The following is a 22,352-nucleotide window of genomic DNA, read 5'->3' on the forward strand; positions in this document are numbered from 1 at the left end:
ACGTTTCCCGTACCACGCTAACTTCGGTAATTCCAATACCTAAATCTAATACACGGGTTTTTTATTTTTACGACTATTGCTCTTGTTCTCTGGATATTGCTTACCTGATCCCCGCCCGAACTCCATAAAATTGCAATGCATTTAAGATAAGTCTGTTTGCAAATGTTTTATTTTAATTAGAGAGTAGGGTACTCAGAAATGAATATGCTAATGAATTCTGTTGCCACCAGCACAAATTGAAATCAAAGTACTCCTTTCAGCAGAACATAAGGCTTTGTTTTGCCTCATCATTGCTGTTGACAGGACCGTTTTTGCGGGAAACGAGATTTCCCTCAGACGGGTCAGTCCCAAAATCAGCAGCCCTCAGCAGCGGGTTTTTAACCTGGCACAGCCTGCTGCTGAGCTGGGGGAGGCCAGAGCCAGCGGTATCGTTGCCTCCTGAGCATCGCACGAGACAGTGAGACTAGCGGGCTCTCTCTGAGAAGTGTGAATGATGCATACATAAGCCAGTCTGATGCAAAATGACAGAGGCCAAATGGTAAGTAATGCAAGAAGAGGGTCCCTTTACACATACACCGATAATTAATGTTGTCAGTGATTGCTTTCTTCAGCGCTGAAGTCTGAATTAAAAAGGGCAGTGGCCCTAGGCTGCCATTAGCACACTCTCTTACAGTAAGTGTTACGGTAAATTGGTATTTTCCGGCCACAGGCTAGTAGCTGGTGTCTTTTTTTGAACGTGGTTAATCTGTAATGGTCTCAAATAATGTACACACACTAACGAAGCTTGAATGTTCATCTGTTAACAAGCCCCCTTGTTCCCACAGTGGTGTTTGAGTCTAATGGACTCCGAGGTACTGAAGTTCACACCACCTCCGCAGATGCCCCAAAACAAGTATGTTTTACAATTAATTGGATGTTTGGTTTTTAATGTGGTAGCTGGGAAAAAGTTGCACGGTGATACTCATCAGTAAAGCACTGACTGTTTTGTAACATGTATAAATAATAATGGTGTTGCTTAATATTTAGCTCTTAAATTTTTTAGGCGTTTTGTCAATGTCTGTTATATGGAGAGTCAGTTAATTGTAGATCAGGTAGTTAGTGTTTAAATAAACATGTTACTGGCTTACTGGAGAGTGGGTGGGATAGCTAGCTCTGTAATGCGCTGTGATATGAAATAGCGAGATGGTATTTAAAGAATTCCTAGGAATAATTTGCTTTTACAACTAATATGCTTTCTGCTGCAACAATGCAATTAGCACTTAGACTGTATTTTTCTGAGCAGTATTCATACTGTAACAGCCAGTATCTAGTCTCTTAAAGGCTCGTCTTTCACTTTATGTGGACTTTTTTTGAGGTGGTGTTGCTTTCCTGTTTTCAGAATGTTTCCTGCCTTAACAAACACTTCTCAGCACTCTGAATTATGCATAAGAAATCTATTACTTAGAAAACCATTAAACTGAATTTATTTTGTATATCCTGTATATGTATATGTATCTCTTTGGATATCACAGTCATAACTTGAGCCTTCTCACTCCATTTTCAAGCTTGGCAGGTGGGGTTTGAGGGCACACCTTCTCACGAGCAGTCTTCTTTCTTATGGAACTGCCTCCAACATCACTCACTCCTTCCATGTTTTTAATATCATTTTACTACAGACAATTTTTTATGACTTTCCTCTCATCTTTTAGTAAGCAGATGATTATGACCATGCTTAGAGAATAGAGCTCAACACTAGTCCTACCTTCATGAAGATGAGGAGCTGTTTCAACCTATTCAATAAATATCCTCACCAGGCACCACCACGTTGCTTAGTTCATGTGCTGCACCCTTTGTGGAAATCCTTCATGTCTTCTCTGTTATGTTTGCTTCTTTCTGCCCTGGTGGCTACTCTGAGAACTCAGCCTCTGCCACCGGAATATCTAGCCTGTCTTAAGAGTGGCCAGCAGCTCTCTTCATAAAGTTTTCAAGTACCTATTGTTCTGGGCAATGCTCATTTTGGCTTTATGGGACAGTGGCAGCTAAGTTCTGTTCTAGTTGGAGAACGAGATGAAAATGCTGTCTTTATGATGCATGAAATTGTGCAAGAACATCCCTCTTAGAAGAAGAATATGCGGAGGTGGAACACTGCAGTGTTGCAAACTAGCCTAGCCATTCTTTGGTTCTCATCAGTTTAGTGATGTAGATTTAGTAAACCTAAACATCTTGGAAATGCTCTTTTGTCTTTTCATGCTGATTGATTGTCTCTTATGTAGTTGAAATCAAATTTTGAATTCAGTGTTACAGTTTTTGGACATCTTGCTTTAAAAGACTAGGTAAGATCACAGTTGGAAATATATTTCCAAAAACTTAATGGCCATATCTACCAAAAAGAGATGCGGCAGCTAAGTTGGACTCTTCTTAAAAGTTGTGTTGTATTTATTAATGAACAGTTTACTCATAACCCTGTCTTAGTAACCTGCTACACCAGAATTTATTGACTGACTTCCTCCACAGCAAATGTAGTTTGCTGTTGCAGACTCAGTCCACGTCAGTCTGTCTTCAAAGCATTTGTTTAAATTACAGCATCTTTCAGTGCACTAGAATACCGGGTAGAGGTTGGGCCCGTGAACCACTTTGTTTCTTCCCCATCGGTATTTCTTCCACAGAAGCAGCAGTATGATCCCTTTTCTGTGAGACAGTTTCCTTTCTTTTGTCTTGTTTGCTCTTCAGCATCAGCCATTGTCTCAGTTTGTCGGTGTCTGTGTCAGTTAGGATTATTCGGTTGTCTGCTGTTTTCCTTGTTCTCATCACAAGCAGGCTTTGCACTCCTCCAGAAGCCTCCACCTGCACAGTCCCTGGGCTTCCGCAAGGGAATACATTTGTCTCTACCCGCAGCTGCAGGGACCTTTAGAAACGCGGGAAGTAGTTTGCACCAGGAACAATGCCTGCAGCACTCTGGTAACATCACAATTTCCCACTTTAAAAATTGTCACTCCGTGTCTTCATTTCATTTTTTAATTGAGGACAGATCTATTCTTGAGAGTTTACAGTATAAAGTCAGTTCAAGTTACAGAAGTGCCACACACATGCTTCAAGCAAGAAACAATAGTTAGCACGTTCAGCAGCTTTAGAATGAGGCTTTTTTTTTTTTAACGTTAAGTGGAAATGATTCACTTTACATAATGTTTCCTCCTTACAGGTGAAATATCTTCCCTTGAGTAGTAGCTAAAGAGTAAAAATATTAATATTAGTATTTCACAGTTCCCCCATTCCCTTCAGTAGTCAGAGAAGATCATCTCTAAAGGCTTCCCTTATAAAAGAAAGTTACGTGGGGCTTTTAAAATTCCCCAACACAGTAGGTTACAACACTGCTGCATTATGTAGCAGTTTTATCATGGAATAATTTTAATTCCATGTGTTAAAAATAGAGTCTACAGCAAGGCTTCTTCAAAAGTGAGCCAGCTAAGTCTATATTTAGGTGTTCAAATAGGAAACCTACTTTAGGGTAACGAACCACCCAGAGGTGGTTCAGCAGCACTGAAAAGTAGGCCACCTGTAGGGGTGTGTAAAGAGGGCCATGCACCCCTAATGTTGGTAATGTCAGCATTAGTCTGCATTTCGTGCTTTGGCATTAGCACCAATGAAATAAATACCTTATTTCCTACATTTTGTTCGTATCTCGTAACGTTAATTTCTGTGTTCTCTTCTACCCAAATGCTTATCAAAAATTTTCACCAAATGAATTTTGCTTGAACTCTACAACATTTCCTAGTCTTCCTTTTCTAAAGGACAAAAAACACTTATTATATACCCCAAGTCAATACAATCTGCTCAGTCTTGCAGATCCTCTTGAAATGTTGCCATATTAAACATACTGAATATTCTGAATATTTTTTATAAATGCTAAATATCCCAATATATCCATAATTAAGCTTACTTATCCACTATGAATATGTATCTTAATTTGGAATACACTAAGCAGCATCGAAAGACCTGATTTAGTAAGCATGAATTCTGAGAGAGCACACTCCAGTTGCTTATACGTAGCATGACAAAAGCTGGCTCCCTTTCAGAAGGGCCCCTGCTACAGCACGAATCTCAAAACCACTGCAGCTCTTGAAGCAAAGCTCTCCTAAAGCGTGGGATCATTGCAGAGGAACAGCCTGATTCTGCGGCACTACAGCCAGAAGCCCAGCTCCCAAGTGCATTCAGTAGCACAAAGATCAGTCCATAGTCTGCTTTTGCAAAATGCTAACATCAGTGGTGGCAGTTTCTAATACATATGCCTCATGTTTATCTTAATCATTTTAAAAAACATATAAAACCATATCCCACTTTAGGGATGTAGTTTATCGCTGCTGTGTCAAACAAAATGCTCTAAAATTTTTTAAAGGACAAATAATTGGATTTTCAAAAGGCGTAGCTTGCTGGTTAGCAACATTCTCTCTAATTGAGAATATACATGTTTGTGAAGCATATTTACAGTGCTGGAGCCAAAGATGCTGGAGCTCTCTCTGCAGATTTGCTTTTTGCTCAAATGAAGCAAGCAGAACCCCCAAAACTCTAACCTTTGCCCTCTCCAGAAAAGCATTATTTTACTCACAGAAAATCAAGGAAAAGCTACAGGCCAGGAAAGAAAGTTAATGGTTGGTATCATAGATATCTGTGGCTGAAGCTTTCCACATGCCAGAAGGCAGTGGCACTCCTTTTCTTCGAAAGAACTAGAGACACAGCAGAGCCTCTGTGACAGAGCATACCACCTTCATTAAGGAGCCCATTATCTTTAACTTTCTCCACTGTGACTGTCTAAAAACATCAGTTGTACTGCTCAATACCCACATAAGATAATGATGTGAAAAGCTAGAATTTGAGGGATAGACTGGAAGAAACCGTCATCAAGAAAATAATATATGTGTTCCAAAGAAACTTGGAGAAAAGGCTGGGGACCTCTGTTGCCTCTAACGGGCTTGTAGGCCAAATACAGCACAGCCTTGCTTGTCCTTAACCAACTGGAGCGAGAGGGAGAGGAGCAAAATAAAATAAAATATATTTTTTTAAAAGTTATAAACTGTTAGTGTTGTGTTTGGCTTTTTTTTTTTTTTTTTTTTGCATTTCAAGTTTTAGCACTGTATGTTAGAAGTCCTATTTATGACATTTGTTCATACAAAATGTCTTGCCCCAGTTCCTTGCTGAGTTTCTTCTAAAGATCATGATTAATAGTTCGGTCTTCATTATTGCAAATGTTATTTTTAAATAGTTATTCTGAGAACAAGAATTCCATTAATCAAAATAATAGATAATGAACAAATAAATGGCAACCTAATTTGTCTCGTTCATACATATGGAGATTATAATGCAAACAATCAAGGAATCATGGAGGCTGCTCTACTGGAATCTGAGTAATATGCATGTGCCAGGAGCCCACCAGGTTAGGAATGCAATAGTCAGGATTAGCTGCTGTAAGTCTTTTCCCCTTGCCAACAAACTGAAAAGGTGTCCATGGTCCAAAATGATTATTGTAATTTATCTCGATGTTATGCGATCATCTATATCCAATACATTAAAATGCACATAGACTAATTTTTCCTTTTCTGGTTAACCGGCGTAATGCTCTAAAACTCAGTACAGAAACAGCTTTTGTCGTGGAAGCTGAAGATTCCTCTACAGAAAAGCTCAAAACTTGATTCAGAACTTGACTGCCTTGCTAACACATCGCAAACCCAAAGGCTTAGCAATAGCTTTAGATCTACTGGAAAATCTGTCCTCGGTCCCACTTTGTGTGGTTGAAACTGGGGGGACATCCCCCTTTTTCCATGAGTGGGCATGGATACAAAGGAGGGAGCCACTTTTGCCCTCAGAAAGCTCAGGTACCTTTTCCTAGTGGAATGGCGAGCACAACAGTGCCCCAAGTTAGGCTCCTGCCCAGGGCCATCGTCTTTGCCTCCACCAGCCTTCAGCCTCCTTTGCTATGGAGAGGTGATTTCTGGAAGGCTTTCTTTGCCCTCCTTTTGCTGGTTTTCTCCAGGAGATCCCATTTGCTGGCGCAGTTTTCCAGCTGAGCTCTGAAGCCTTCAGCTCTCCTTCTCGCTCGTGCTGCTGCTGGAAAGCCTTCCTCCCCGTCGAGGAGGAGGACTTCTCCAGTGCCTGGACAGACAGTGGGGAAACATCCCTGACCCCTCTGCGAATCCCTGCCGGGTGGAAAAGTGATAAATCTTTCACATATCCTTGATGTTCTGTGGGTGTGCACTGCCCACAGGATGGCTGTCCGAAAGCAGCAGCCCCTATCACCCTCTTTGTCAGCTCTTGCCCAGGGAAACCAGGATGAGGTGCCCGTCCCCCCTCCTTCCCCCTCCTACAGCTGGGAGGAAGCCTGCCATGCTCCCCCGTGTCCGTGGGGCTGGTTCCGTGTGAGAGGTTTTAATGATGAATGCCTCCGCTTGGAATTGTGGCTCTGTCTCTCAGGCATGATGTAGCCGTGCAAAAATGTAAAGCATCTTTCTTAGTTTACTGCAGGAAATTCAGCATCCAACTAAGGAAGTTTTATCACATCTCTCATTCAGTTACTGTTTCCTACATTTCAAATATACTGCACTCTGTACAGCGGCTTTTTTTTTCTTTAATTTTGTTGCAAATCTTTCCGACTTAAACCAAACTTTGACTGGTAAATGTCATGAATCTCGGGCCAGGTTTAATTAGGAATTTTCTAAATCTATTAACAAAAGAGATGCACTTAATACATTATGTCAACCAGAGCTGGGCTTTCTTCAGCTATTTCTAGGGCTGCCATAGGCACAGCTTGAAACGCGCTTGGATTTTACATGGGTGCTGTATTTTATGTTGCATTAATTTAAAATGGTCTGTTTCGCTTCATCAAGACTTTAGCTTAAGGATAGTGCATTTATGTAAGATTAATCTTGCCATGTTGTTTTAGGATCAAGATTGTAAACTGCATTGTTCCGACAGTGATGTTCTAAATGTCATTTTAAAGCCTTTCTCGGGAGCTGCAGGCTCCCACTTATTCATGATGTTATCTTTAATTTCACTTGATTTTCAGAATATCCCTTCTATTTTTTCCACATGGTAATTATTCATGAAAATTGGCTCAAAAACCCAAAGGAAGATGACAGGGGGAAGGAACGAGCCTTCTTAGCTTTTGACAGACCTACCCAAGAATTCGGTTGTTCTTCTTTGAGCTGCCTCTGTGACCTCCAACTTCAGCCTCTGTGATGCTCTCATTGGGCCATGAACCCCTCTTGGCTCTCTTTGGAGGAACATCCCTCCATGTTCTTAACATTTCTCAGCGGCTCCATTTCTTGCTCTTCTAGTCTGTCCAAGACCTTATAGGGGCTGACAAATATGTGATGCTAGTCAGAGGGAACGAGCAGCAGAAGTGCTCTCCGAACACTTGATGCAGGTGCAATAGGGAAGGCAAGGAGGTGAGAATGAGCTTTTCCCTCTTTCCTTCCTACAGGGCAGAGACCATACCGGCACCGACGTTGCCCACACGCTGCCTCTCCGCAAGGGCACCTAGAGCCTCGGCCCAGGAGCCCCCCACAGCCCCTGCCCCGCCGGCATCCCGGCGTCCCCGCGGAGCACGGAGCATCGCCTCGGCCGGCAGCGCTGCGCAGCGTTGGGAGCGGCACCGCGCTCTGCTAGCAGGGGGTGCCGCCGCGCCGCTCGTCGTTGGGAAATAAATGAAGATGCTACCCGAGATATATATAAATTGACGTACTAATCAGTCCCATGGTTCCTTATTTCCTTTATAATAAACAGTGGAGTTGGCAAGCGCCGTGGCAGCACGAGGCATCTATATTAATCAAGAGAAGTTTGAGACACTGGAAAAATTAAACTTTATGTGATTTGGACAGCATGAAGAAGTTAAGCACTGTAACAAAAACCTCCCCGATGCTCACAATGACTATTTGATACGTTTGAAAAACAGCAGTGGATTCGAGGGCTGGAGAAGTATTAATTAATGAAACTGCCACTGCCTGTCATGCTGAAAAGCAAATTAAAAAAAAGAGAGAGAGAGGAAGAAAGGGGGTGTGGGAAGAAGGTGGCATTCGGTGCTGAGAAAGCAATGCTTGATGAAGGATTAAAGGGACTAAAGAGAAAGATCGTCACTCTGCAATGGTTTGTTTCATTACAGTTTGGGGACCACTTGCATTTCTAGTGCTCTTGTTCTTGACTGCGCACCATTAATAGTATGTGAATATGGAAATGGAAACACTTCCACAGAAAAGCTTCTATTCTGTTTGGGAAAAGAAAAGCTAGTTGAACACTAAGAAAAACAGGCTTCTGTGTTTTACTCTCAGGACCTTTTTTGTAACAGGGCTACTTTCTTCGACCTGATCACAAAGGAAGTCTTCATGTTTTAAACAATTAAATAAATAGACCTGCTCAGCTGTCTAACGCCACCCATCCGTATGTTGCTAATGGAGAAGGCGTCACGGAGTGCCTCAGCCCAAAGCTGTTCTGCTCCTCCCTGGGCCCGGCCACGCTCCGAGAAGACGAGATCCTTCTGTAGTGGTGGCAGGTCAATGTTCATATGATGTGTCATGTCTTGTACACGGTGATCACTGGTGGTGTTACGAGGGGGGAAAAGGAAAAAAAAAAAAAAAAGCTTTATATACCTCTTCTACAGTAACTCTTTAACTGCAAGTTTCCAAGGTGGGGTTGTGGCACATAACAGGTTGTTAACCATGCAGTGTAAGCAATTAAAATGTATTCCACAGATATAAATATTTTCTTTCCTTATTGCTGTGACACTATGTGTGATGGTAATAGTTCTGAGACTTTCAGATTTTGCACATATAATTTTATGCATTATCAGAAGTTACTGCTGCCTTGAAAGAAAACGTTCTGTGAAAATTTTTTGCAAAAGCTTTACTAGGTTTTTTTCTGGTCTTTTTTGTTTTTCTGTTTTCGTTTTTTTTTTTTTTTTTTTTTTAATTGTAACATTTTGTAAAGGCAGGAAATGGAATTAAAAAAAAAACTAGCATGCTAAATATATTTTTCAAAAAAGCAATAATTTTACATGTACAGAAATGATGCTAACCTTTACTACAGGTGAGAGCAACAGTTTACTTAATACAATAATGGAATAGTGCTGTTTTTGTAGGGCTTCTGACACAAAGATTTGTTTAAAAAAAAAACAAACAAAAATACAAAAAAAATACCCTTTAAAGCGTGATCTTTCTGTTCTAACAGCTCTGGTGGGCGGGGGGGAGGGGAGGGGGATGCTTTTTTAAAGAAAAAATCTAGTTGGTAATTGGTTCTGAATACTTCTTGTTACTTGTTTTAAATTACTTGACGGTTTTTGTTACATTGCAACACTTGCAACAATGCAAATTAACTCTGTTGTGTATTTTTGATTAGTTTTTCCTTTTACCATTACACCAGATTGTATACCAGAATTGTCTGTAAGTCTTGGTGTAGTTAGGAATGTCTGTGCAAATGCTTACGAGTGACTGTAATTAACTGTTCTGTGAAGTTATTCTGAGGGAGGTCGCATAGACACATTCCATTGTACACCAAAAAAAAAAAAAAAAAAAAGAGAGAAAAAAAGAGAAATATTTTGCTGTGTTGCTTAATGATTATCATTTTGGGTTTGCACTAGCTTTCTCATTTGTTTTTATTATTATTATTATTAGTTTCTTTTTCGGTTTTGTTCTTTGTTTTGTTGCTTTTCTGAGTCATGTTTTCCATGAATGGAAATAATGGTGATGGTTCAGGAATGCACAGAAGCTAGTTGCTTAGCCTATTTGTTTGTGTTTTAGTTATTAAAAACTCTTGTGTACCCAAAATGGCACAAAAGCGTAGCGTACATTTGTAATTTCTTTCTTTTTTATTTAATTTTTTTTTTTTTGCAAGCCGATATAGAAAATCTTAGTTAACATTTAGAGCCAAAAGCTTTTTTTCTGGAGCTTTTCTTCCAAATATCTGACAGAGAAGCTAGTGCTGTCATCGCCATTACCAGGGTACTAATCAGCAAAGTTTACAATCATGATTTAGCTACATGAAGAACAACAGTAGGGGAAATCAGTTTAAATAATTATATGCTGTGTATAGCACAGAAATGAGATTTTCACTTAATTAAACCAGAAATAAGAGTGGGTGGGAGAAAGCCAACCCTAAAGACCATCTGTTTTCTGAAATGACTCCCATGATTTCTTCTTTTTTCTTTATCGTTGTGTTGTATTGATTTGTTACTTTAGTTAGGCCGTAGTATTTAAAATTGAGTTGTGTTCTTTATTTATTTAGTCAATGGGCTTTGATCAGCTCCTTTAAACGACGTGATAAGTTCTTTGGCATGACACACTCCTGTAAAAGCCCTTTTATGACTGTTACAGGGACTTTCTACTACCTCTACCAATCTACTGTTTCTTCTTCTTAACAGGTTTTTATGGTGTTGCAAGTCTAATGTAACTTAGACAATAAAGGGTTTGATTATCTACACTGCAGGTTCTCAGTGTATCTGCCATCTCTCTCTCTCGCTCCTCTCTCTGTTGTTGTGTGGTTCATTATAGCTGAAGTGCAGGTGAAAGAAAGACCTCTCTTCGCCACAACAGTGTTGTGTCCTGAGTGTCCTGCACTGACCGAAAGTTGAACTTGGAGAAACATTTTCCATAGTGATAGTCATTTACAGCACTGTCACAATTCTGTTTGCATTCTTGAAATTCTTTCTGTTACTATGTGATGAGTAAATCATTGCATAGTGCAAAGTGGAAAGCAGATTAGCCAAAACAGTTTTTAGTTTTGTATTTCGAAACTACTTAAAGTCCTTGGTGAAATGACTAAGTTTAAATTGGCACCCCTGTCTGTCCTATAGAAGACTGCTTACATGCAAACGAGTTAAAATCATCCTTTGGATGACAGCATCTTCCGTTTGTGCAAAAAAATCTTCTGCTATTAACTGTCAGATCTTCAATGATTCCCAAGCTTTGACATCATGCACGTTTCATGATAACTCCTAAACATGTTGTGTTCCCCTGCTACCGTGTGTCGTGCTGTGTCTTGGAGTGCACACGTACATTTGTCATGCCTGATGCTTCAGAGTATATGTGCCATGTTGAGCCACTCTATGAAAAGAGGTAGTGAGGTGCCTGCATGGTCCTGGTGCTTAGAGAGAAACATATATATATTTATACACATATAAATATATATATAACCTATTTTGAGATTCATTCATACTATTTTGGGGGGGGGAAATAAAAATACAATAGTTGCGCCAAAGAATCTCCTTTAGCTCAAGGCTGTTGGACAAAGGACAAAGCATGAATGGAAAAAAAATCCGTATTGTACTATAAACAAGTATTGTTCCCAACTGATCACCTGTTACTAGTCAACATGAAGGACACTTCCGCTATTGAGAGATATAGAAAAAGATACCATACTGGGAGTAGGAAGCAGGCACAAAGCGGGATAGTTTGGTTGTAGCTTTGGGTAAGAGGTCAAGAGCATGAAAATGCCCAGCTCTGTGGGTTTGAATACCAACGTGGATATTGCCACAGGGCTATAGGAAAAAAAGAGATGGAGAAAGCACACTGAAGTAAGAGGATAAATTTTCATCCTCTGAAGTTCACATAAGTAGATGGTATGTGTAAACTGGGGATGGGACTAAGGTGAAGCTAGCAGCGCAACAAGAGGTTCATAGAGAATCACCAAAACTTTCTGAGTGAAAAGCTTGCCAAAAAAAGGCAAAGTCCACAGCATGAGGGATCAAAAGATTGTGGATATGGAGCAGAAACTCTGGAACTTAACAAGAAGAGGTCACACGAGCTGCAGTTATGACCGTAATTACGAGTAGTCAAGGCTGGACTGAAGTGTCCAATACCCAAGGGGTTTTGAAAAACATATTGCTCTTTTCAAGAAACAAGTAGACTCTGTCTAGCCCCAAGCAGGAGAGAAAAAAAAGTCAAGAAGGCAGTGTTTTAAGCAGATACTGAACTGCAGCAATCCTTTGAGGATGCTCGAGGGTACATTCAGATAGCATTCTAACCCAGAATATTTTAAGATGCCTCATAGTATGTTAGATGGAAAGAGCTGGGAATGCTCGAAGCTGTTAAAAAATAAGCGATGCTGAGATGGCTCCATGCACTTGACTCTCTCTGAACTGCCTTCTATTGCAAACCAGTTCTGGTGGATATATTGGATGTCTTGATTTGTTTGTTCTTATGTCATCAATGTTGTCTACAAAGGTAAGTTACTCGTCAAGAGTTTAGAAAATGTGACGTACCCATGTTTCCTTTCTGTAAGTGAAAACCTCTACGTCATATTTCGTCATCGTCAACCTGAGTATCACAGGGGTCTTAGAAGACTTTTCTAAGAAGAGAGAAAATGACTCATCTTCTAAACATTCTTTGTTCTAGTGTGATATGAAAGGGGCACTGGTGTTCCAGTTCATTTTACTCCCAGGATCCAGGTTACTTTTCTGGGACACAGCCATGCCGTGCTGTACCTGGGACAATTGACCAAGCCACAGGTGGTTTCTGAGACCTGTGGCTTGCAACAGAGTACTAGGGTGGTGGTCCAAAAATGCTTCTGCTAGGGACCTCCCTCAGTGACGGGAGGTCACAGACTCACCATTTCCTGCACGAGGTTTTAGAGAGCGGTCCCAGTTCTGTGGGAACACGGCGTCTGCCCTTGCAGAAGGGACCAGCAATGGGAGGTCACTTCAGCTGGCTCACTTACGGAGGCGTGTCCTGATAGCACTGCAAATGAGGCTTGGTTTGCTGGCCGCTGTCTTCCCAAACTTTCCTGTTTCACACATTCCTCTCCTTTCCCTTCAGACAGCACAGCCATAAGAGGTTGCTTATTATCTTGCATCACGGAGGAGGTGGCACCTACAGTGGTGGGAAAAGTTTCTGTAGACAAGAAAACCTTGCCAGGGTCTTGCTGAGTTGTCTTACTCCCAGCAAATGGGAGATCAGTTGTGTGGGTGTGCTCCAAATGAGGCACAAAAACCCGCTGTAAAGATAGGAATTATTGTTTCTTTGCTCTTTTTCTTTTTCCTGTACAAGTAGATAGCATACCTGGACTATATTACTACAGCGCTAGTCAGAAGGAAGCCTGCTGCAGATGCAGTACTGCACACACTGTATGTATGTATGTTGAAATTGCAGTTCTATTGGCAGGCTCTGGGGCTCTTTGCAGTGGAAGAATTGTGGAAATTTGCTAATTGGAAGGTGGGATTATGTGGAAATTTGATTAGGTGCTTGGTCTCTGATTGCTCACCATCTCTTGAGCCAGCAGCCTCAAGCTCCTGAGCTGGGGACCTGTGCCAGCAATCCCTGGGGGACCCTATGTGTGGTGAGTAACTCTGGACGGTGATTTCTGGAGAGGCTCTTGGCAAGACTGCTTTCATCCTCAGCATGTGTAAGGCTCCCTAGCATTTAGCCAGAGGTCATTCATGGGCAGGAGGGACACGCAGGAAGCCTGTGGGAACTTCCTGAGCTAGGCTGTCCACAGCACTGGGGTTAAATCCAATCAGACCTAAGGGAAATTCCAGCAAATTCACCGTTTGTTATTCTTGAAGATAATCTGATAGATGATTTTATAGATCAGTTTCTTTGCATTGTACACAATGTTTGACAAAGCAGTTTGACAATCACGGTGTTTGAGGTAGCAGGAAGGACAGGCAGCAAGCGTCAGAAATGAAACAGGCTTTTTATTTGCTGCTGGAGCGGCTGGTGATTTACCTCCTAGCACACTCTTTATGGGCTACTCCATTTCCTATAATTTTCCTGGAATTTTTTGTGTGTTCGGGGTTAGAAACATCTAAGGAATTCCCTGCAAAGTTACTTAAATCATTTCTATTTTTTCTCCTCTGCGAGCACAAGATGTGAGAAATTACATGGCTTTGGTTGAGGCAAGTAAAAGGGGAATAGTTCAAGCAGCAGCAGCATTGCTGTCCTAAACTGCTATTTTTTTATTTTTTTCTGAGCATGACACTAAATTATTTGGCAACTGAGTTCTTTCTTCTTTGCATTGGTTCTGTTAAATAAATGGTGTCTTTAAAATGAGACACAGCTAGAGACACCATTAAACCCCCTTGAATTTTGCTTCTTGAATTTTATTCTCGGAGTATTTTGCAGAAAGTGAGTTTTTACTAAGATTTTGTGAGCTTTTAGAAGACAAGCACATAAGTTTAGAGAAATCATTTTGGTAGTAGCCAGAGCTGCAGCACTTCAGGAATTTGAACTTGCAAGAAGGAAATGAGTGCTAAGGTGGCATGGGAAGAAGCATGGTGGCTCTAAACCTGGCTAAATGTTGACTTGGCCACTGTGGTTTGGTAAATGTGACTGGGGAATACCGTGCGTCTTGGAAGGACTCCTCAGATCATATTTCTGACTAATTTTGGCAGAACAACTTCCGTTGTAAGATCGCTTGGTTATACAAAGGTCCTTTTAGGTAGGTGTCTGTGCTAGGCACTGTATAGCAGCATGTAGGTTGCTGTGCAGAAGTGACTCTCAGCTGGGCTTGAGGGCAAATTCACCCTCTGCCCACCTTGTTTACGTGCTTGAGTGCCTTCCAACTGCCCGTAAGGCAAACAGCTTGCAGCTTTGAGAAGCAAAGTGCGGTGCGGGGGGCACATGTGCAGTGTTGTGAAGGCATTGCTTGCCCTGTGGATGAGCCCCGGCATACCTGGTTTCAGTCAATCTGCCCCTTACTGCAACCAGGATATCTAAGAAATAACGCTGTCTGGATCGTGGACATTGCTTGTCACAAGGGCAGGTGGGATCTGCAGGCAGTCTGGCTTCGGACTGAGTCCAGGCTGCCCACAAGGGCAGTTTAGATGTAAGAGCAGGATTTCACAGGTCAGACAAATGCGTGGCCATGTAGGAAAGCTGCGGGTGAACCTTACCCTACACATCCCCTTATGTGGTATGCCCAGCCTCAAACAACAGCGAGCATACAAGAGGATATGATGGCAACCTCTCCACTGGACCAGTCCAAAGGGAGCACAGTAGCCCACTGCCCTATAGCTGTCTGTAAAGAAAGGCGTGGTGTCCTTTCTGTGTGTCCAAAAGGTGCTCCAACAAGGGGGACGTTGAGTTTAGGGTCTCTGGAGGAGCAAGAACTTGCCAGGCTTAACCTGCTCAGTTTGATACTTCCCTCTTTGTATAGTTAATTTAATTATTGTTTCTAATTATTCTGCTTATCCATGGTTCTGTGTCACTTTTGTCCCATTGGAAGAACACAAGGTAAAGATTAAAAGCACTTGGAGTTCTCACCATGCTTCTCCAATGTGGGAAAAGTTCAGACTTCTTCCCGCCTGTGGGAATTTGAAGCAACAGCATTAACATGAGTGGGATTTTTAAATATTGCATAGCTGTATATGTGGACAAATTTGGCCTTCGGTCAGTGATGCACAGAAACTCTAACTATGCTTATTTCCATAGTTATTTTGTGAAGGGAAGGAATTCAAACCAGGAATGCAGAATGATCACAAAATGATCCTACTGCCTGCACACATCGGAGGAAAGAGTGACACCAGTTCTGAAGCCAAGCTCTAGTTAAACCAAGAGATTAGCGTGCAGTTGATGTCGTACATTTGCTCCTCGTCTTTGTTCTTTTAGCAAGAAACCCATCTTAAAAAGAAAAAACAGCCTTGCCATAAAGTATTCTCAGAAGATGGAGGCAAACAGGTGTAGTTGTCCCAGTGAATCAACTGCAAAGAAGCAAGGAAAATGATACTTAATATACTTTAAGGGATTTGGCTTTAGTATGGAAATGATGCCAGTTGAAGTGAAAGCAATGCTATCTATGTGGGAAAGTGTCATTGAAATATTCTTTCTTTCTGCCACTTTTTGTCAATAAGAGAGGCTTGAATTATGCATTAGCAAGCTATAAAGTAATGGAAGATAATACAGCAAGGTTATGAACCCATAACAAAAGAAGGGGAAACTCTAGGTTCAACTTGGTAATGTATCACTTGGAGCACATATATGTGGTTATTATGCTTTGCACATTATAAAGACAATAGTCACATATTTAAATGACAACAGAGCCATTGCTCCAAGATTTTCTTCAAATATTAATTTGGGCATTGTAATTAGCTCTTCTTGAGAAGCCCTGCAATGCTCGACATGTTTAGCATTTTGCAGAATATTCGAGAAAATTACTCTTAAGTGGACATATTGTAGGATTTTACATAGCTATCCATTTACATTCACATAAATGATATTTTGAATTGCTGTCTGTGACTAGCCATCTCTGGAAGTGACTGGGAGAGGTCTTGGACAGAGATGACCAAAGCAGTATTAATTTTAAACACCAAATATTTGGAAAAGAACTCCCAAGTCAAACATGATTCAAAGCATTTTTTTTTTTAACATCATTATTTTCTTTTATCATGTGCTTTGCCCTCTAACATGGGCTAATTGATTTGCCAATGGCTGACATTTACAAATCGGTGTATTTCTGCAAGGCCTTTCCTCTGCATTATGTTCAGTTGCCGTTACCCACTGGATGCTTGTGCTTCTCTGCACCTTGGCTTCAGTCCTGGTCCATGAGGGTCCGATACAGGAGCCAACTTGCAGCAATGAGGAAAACAGAGAAGCCCACACATCTGACATCAGCAGTCCCTGGCAGCCCCAGGTTTATTCATTATGTTGCTTTATGGATACATATATATGAGGTGCACCATTTCCAGGTTAGTTTTGTTTGGAGCTAGAGCACTTTCTTTCCAGTTTTTGAAGACGGAGCGATGCAGAGCATTGGGTGTACTAGGGTATAGGCAGGCTGGATATACTGGGTTTCCCAATGATTAATGGGGGGATTCATATGGTGTTTCGCTGGGCTGTGTCTCTTGCTGCAGACATGGCACAGCCCCAAGAGTGTCCATAGACCTCCTGGCCCAACTTTGCCTTTGGCTGGCACTTGGGCTTGGGTAGATGTTGGAAGTGGGACACTCAAGTCCCTCTTCTTGCTCCATGGAACAGATTTACTTCACCATCAGTGTGGAGTGAGAAGCCTGCCATAATCCAGCTGAGGTACAGCCTTTTCATGCCTTACTCACCTTCAGAGCAATTGGGAGCCTGGCCACTGTGGTGTTCAGTGCTGGGCTCTGGCCACTACAAGTCTTTGCTGCAGCCACTGCTCCTAAAGACTCTCCTGCTTTTGAGACTGTCCTTCTTCTTCTGTAGCATAGTTAAAAAATGATTGTACACCTTTGTTGCTCTTGCTAAAAATGTAGATTTTTTTAAATTGGATTTTGGACAGACATGAAGTTAACCACAACAGGTGAGGTTTTGTTTGCTTGTTTGTTTTTGTTCATGTTTATGTTTTTGTTTTTAAGGAAATTATGGACTTCGAAAGTAAGACTGTCTGACAGCTGAAGCTGTTTACTAAATCAATGAGAAACATCTCATGTGCATTTGTGGTTCCCTGAGCTGTATCATTAAACAAATGTAAGTTAACCAACCTTCAGTCCGCTGTTATTTGTTTTTGATTACAGCTGAGGAACTGCTTAGGAAAACTCTTGGGAAAAGCAAACCATTTCTTGAAGAGAGGAATAGGGAGTCCAAGGTAAGCATTTACCAGTTGCCAAGAATCTTTAGATCCATTTAGTGTCTCATTATTTGGTGAATAAACCACCTGGCATTGCTTAGAAAAATATCACTATAATTCCTTTCCAAGACAGACCTAATTGTACAGCAGTGTGTGGCCATTATTTTCTTCCACACCCAGTCTGAAACTGGGAGCACATGCTCATTTTCATTCTCTTTTCTTTTTAAAAACAATGTTCTTGAAAATGAGTAATTGTGGGGAAATGGTGCTATGCTTGGCTATTCATGTTAGCTGCCTTGCTTAAGAAAAGGGCCCTTACAAAAGAAAGAAAAATGCACGCACTCACCCCTGCACTATTGTGCTCCACAATGAGTGGTTATGATGAGGAAAGCAGAGGAGATGTTGGTTTTGTCCTTTGTGCAGTTACTTTTTGGGCTCACAGATGCAGTCTCCATAGACTCGAATTAGCCATCAAGATCCCTCTCCTTTTCTTCCTCCTTGTTGCACAGACACAGACTCCCAGTCATGAGGAATGTGGCTCTTGGTTATGGGAGAAGAAGTAGGTGCTGCCATTCCATCATTCTCAATACCTGTGAATTTCAGAAACCAATTCTGACAGCTCCAGCAGGAGCTGATTGTGATGTTGCAGTGACACATGCACAGTTCCCTAATGTTGTTTAATTGAGGGGCTGCTGCGTGATGCACTAGGAGTGGAGGCTTCTTAAAATTGGAGTGTACCCATGAGCATGTGGAGCTGATAATTCAGCCCACCAGTCATGGAGGCACAGTTAAGTGAGCCACGTTTAGGGCTGTCTAGGGATTTGTGCATCCTTACCCTTATCCCATAGCCCATTCCAGGGCTGAGTGCTCGGCCACTGGTGTCTGCCGATCATACATTCAGCCAGCTGCTTGCTTCTCCTTGTGCATAACCTGCCTGTAGCCAAGCTGTAACTCCCATCAGTTGCTTTCAGTGAGTTTCTGGTTTCAGGCAGGCTCTGGGAGAATTGAGAAGTTGTGGCTTGTGACAAGCTGATGGGTTTTTTTTTCTGACTGTTGCTAGCCATAGTGGTACGTAACGCCTGTGGGAGCCTGAAGTGGATGTGGGAAAGAAAGCACGAGAAGATACAGCCCCGTGCAATCTGAGGGTTGCACTGCCTTTTGGGCATGCGTCCATCCATGAGGCTGTGGCTGACATGCTTGCTGCACAGCTCAAATGATGCCAGAGATTTTGTGAGGTTTTTAGAATTTTCAAACTCTCTGAATGAACAATTGTAAAGATTACAGAAGCAATATCCAACCAGTGAGGATCAGGCAGCTTTTGGGTAGAGGGTAATTCATAAGCAGGGTGGTTTGAAAGCGGTTTTGGGTCCCCTGTAAGCTGGGGAATAAAGTTGCTGCTGCTTCCCATAACAGCAGGAGCCCATCCTTGCTCTTCATTTCCAGCACTTATTATTTTTACCGCATTCATATTTTTATATCTTGCTTTTGGAAGACACAGGGACAGAACGATGCTCCCTTTCCTCTGATCTCGCTGCGATTATCTGGCATAAATCTCCCTTTATAATCTTATCACTGGGCAATTCGGTTATTTTAAATGTGAGCCTTCTTGGCCACTAATCAGTTCATCTTCAGGTTTCTAAAAGCGCTATTTCATAATTCCACACATTCCAATTGCTTCTGACTGTCCAGCCGAGTTCTGCCTTCACTTATCGCCTTCTCTTTCCTTTTAGACAAGGCAGCCTGTTTCTCTCGCTCATGGTCTTTGCATTCCTTCCAAGTTGATGCACATAGTCATTTGTAATCAAGGCTGTAAATTGTATTTAAAGCTGTACTCCATGCTATCTGTGGATATTTGAATCATAAATGAGAGGATTGTCCTGCCTGTTCTCTCCCTTATTCTTTCAGCCGTAATAGATCCTTTCATTTGTGCTCAATTAGCTTTCCCACTCTTGCATTCAGACCCTGAAAGTTTCCACTCTTTCCTTCGGGTCTTGAATGCTGATGGTGTGGCCGATTTTGCCTCTACCCCGTAATTTGTTTAGCTCTTTTGTGCAGCAGATTTCACCTAGCAGCGTTTGTTTGTTTTGACAAGCCCAAACACCATGACTGTATTGTGCCACAACTGTCTCATAGCATAAAAATGTTCCCTGAAATGATTGCTGGGATGTTAGAGCTTTGGGACAGGCTCTTGGCTGTTCAGGCCTTTTGCTTAAATACGTCTGAAGTGCAATCAGACTGTTTTTAGAAGTCTAACTCATCTATTAGGTGGATTTTGATTTTGATTTTGATAAGTTTTATAGAGACGTGCCAAGTCCCAGCAGTGCTGTGTCAGGAAGAGTTATTTTTAGCCCAGCACCTCGCTACGTGCCGGCACACAGAGTCCTCTCCTCTCACTGCAGGGCCCTTACGCCGAGTGGTGCTCCCCAGCCCCAAACCCCCCACTGCTGCTCTGTGAAGCAGCTCTGCAGCATCAGCAAATCAAACCCCAGCCTTGCCACCAAGAACTGCTCCATGCAGGTGTGCATCCCTGTCAGGATGATCCTGGCACGAAACATGAAGCTCCAGATTGCCACAACCATTTTCTCAATCACCACTGCATCTCTTTATGTTTGCTGACACATCCCAGGGTGGAATTAAGGAGAGCACAGCTCCCACTGCTTCCTTTTCCTATCACGTTTCCACCTAGGTTTGAAACCCTTCCCCTTCCCCTTCTTCTTCCCCTTCCCCTTCCCCTTCTCTTTCCCCTTCCCTTTCCCTTTCCCCTTCCCCTTCCCCTTCCCCTTCCCCTTCCCCTTCCCCTTCCTTTTCCCCTTCCCCTTCCTTTTTCCCTTCCCCTTCCCTTTCCTCTTCCCCTTCCCCTTCTCCTTCCTCTTTCCCTTCTCCTCCCCTTCCCCTTCCTCTTTCCCTTCCCCTTCCTCTTTCCCTTCTTTTTAATTTTGGTTTTCTGAGGTGAAAAAAACCCAATAGTACTCATAGAAAAATCACCAGCATCATTTCCTTGTTGTGTATTACAAAAGTGCGCATATTCCTCCAGTATGATCAGATAGGACTCGTTTCTCATTCCATAAATGCTGATTTCTTATTTTATTTTATTTTAACTGGGGGAATTGCTGTTCATTTCTGTTTTGAAAGTATTCTTAAGGGATTTTATGAGCAAAACTGGCATCTTTAAATAATTTTTTTCTATTCTGTTCTGAGCCCCTGGATAGTGGTGGAGGCAGAAAAATTGATTTCTTTTTTACACTATTGTCTCTGGAATTATTTGGTGGTAGAACGTGGGAGACAGTTGCGACCTTTCTTCCCAGGACCCTCCGTGGATGGAGAGAAAATCTATTTAGCTTCCTTGAAGCTCCAAAAGTTCTGTATGAAGTTTGTCCTTCACATTTTCTATTGTTTCTCGTAGGTTTAAACTGAATACAACAGATGAACTCATCTCAACTTTATTTCTCCCCCTGTAGATATGCACCTCTGAGTTTCCCAAAATTTTACTCCAGTGTTTTCCTGTACTGTGATTCTCTAAACTAAACAATGCAGTAAAAAAGACAGACCAAAGTGAAGAGTGTTTCCCTTTCTGCAAGTGCACAAAAAACAGGGAGCGGAAGATAGATGGTGGAGGTGTAGGGTATTCATCACCAATGGGAATCTGAGAGTGAGCCAGGAAAACACCCATCTAGGAAGAACTTTGTCAACCTATGTTTGGTGGAGAGGGATTAGGGAAAGAGCTCTGTCCCTGGATCTCACCAGTACGAGATGACACATTTAAGCAATAAATTATCGTGCTTGGAGCTTTACATCACTGCTCCAGAGCTTCTCAGGCAGAACTGTAACACATTCTAGGGCAGTCAACTTTAAAATTAACCCTTTTGTGAGCATTAATGTAGATAGGTTGCATTGTTTTTTCTTATTTAGGGTGGGTTTTTTTTATTAGACTAGATTGAAAATTTCACCAGACCTCACTATCTGACATGTTGAATTTTCGTGAATCCACAGACTTTACAGAGAAACCTATTTAATTAAAAATCTGTGGCACTGCTACTCATTGCTGTTCTCTCAATGTATATATAAAAATCTGTTGCGATTCTTTTCAATAGACATTTTTCCCATTATGAGACCTTACACATCCATATGGAAAACCTAATTTGAAATCCTATCATTTTCTCCCTAAAGGAGGGTCAATGTGTGCCCCCACTGATATAGATTTTTCCACAGAAACTGACCTTGTGCAGCATTGCCACTTAGTGAATTAAAATCAGTAGAGACAGCCGGCATGTGCAAGTCTCAGTGGCCTCATTTTATAGTATGCACTTTAAGAATAGACTGTTAAGGAGGAATATTGCTTGTGTGATGGCTCACAGTGATTCAGACAGACACAGCCCAGCAGAATGGCTCATGTTATATCCAGATCTACAGATTTCCACGGCTGCAAATCCTGTGCTATCTGCTTTCTTGGTATGTATGTCCACAGCCTGCACATATGATCATAGAATCACAGAATGATTATGGTTGGAAAAGACGTCTAAGATCATCAAGTTCAACCATCAACCCATCATCACCATGCCCACCAACCATATCCCTCATAAGGCAGTATGTTACTACCAATTGTGTATTGCACACTGCAGTTATAAAAATACAGCATCTGACATTGCTATTGATGAATTATTATTACTCTGTGTTTATTTTGGGTTTGGAAGTCATATGAGTTTCCGACTCCTGACTACAGAGAATAGTTCCTTGTTCTCAGCCATAAGTCCACCAACCTCTACCATGACAGACCCATACCAGTGTTACAATTGATGTGATTTCCTACTGCACTTCAGCGAGGCTGTTCACTCAAACACAGATTTGGATATTTAGGACTT

General features: G+C 41.8%; 1 protein-coding gene across 2 annotated transcripts in view; it reads left to right on the forward strand.

Moving 5' to 3' along the window:
* The window catches only part of ZNF516 (zinc finger protein 516), a 128,382-nt gene that overhangs the window by 91,875 nt on the left and 14,155 nt on the right, over positions 1-22,352 (forward strand). Inside the window, exons 5-6 of one of the 2 annotated variants that reach the window (XM_025147787.3) lie at positions 825-892; positions 17,441-17,511. In XM_025147787.3, the coding sequence (XP_025003555.2) occupies positions 825-892; positions 17,441-17,511 (139 nt within the window). Of the gene's footprint in view, positions 1-824; positions 893-7,450; positions 10,438-17,440; positions 17,512-22,352 lie in introns of those variants that run through there. The other variant, XM_015282416.4, reaches the window with a different exon arrangement.

The sequence above is a fragment of the Gallus gallus genome, chromosome 2 (genome assembly GCF_016699485.2).
Source record: "Gallus gallus isolate bGalGal1 chromosome 2, bGalGal1.mat.broiler.GRCg7b, whole genome shotgun sequence".
NCBI classification, from domain to species: Eukaryota; Metazoa; Chordata; class Aves; order Galliformes; family Phasianidae; genus Gallus; species Gallus gallus.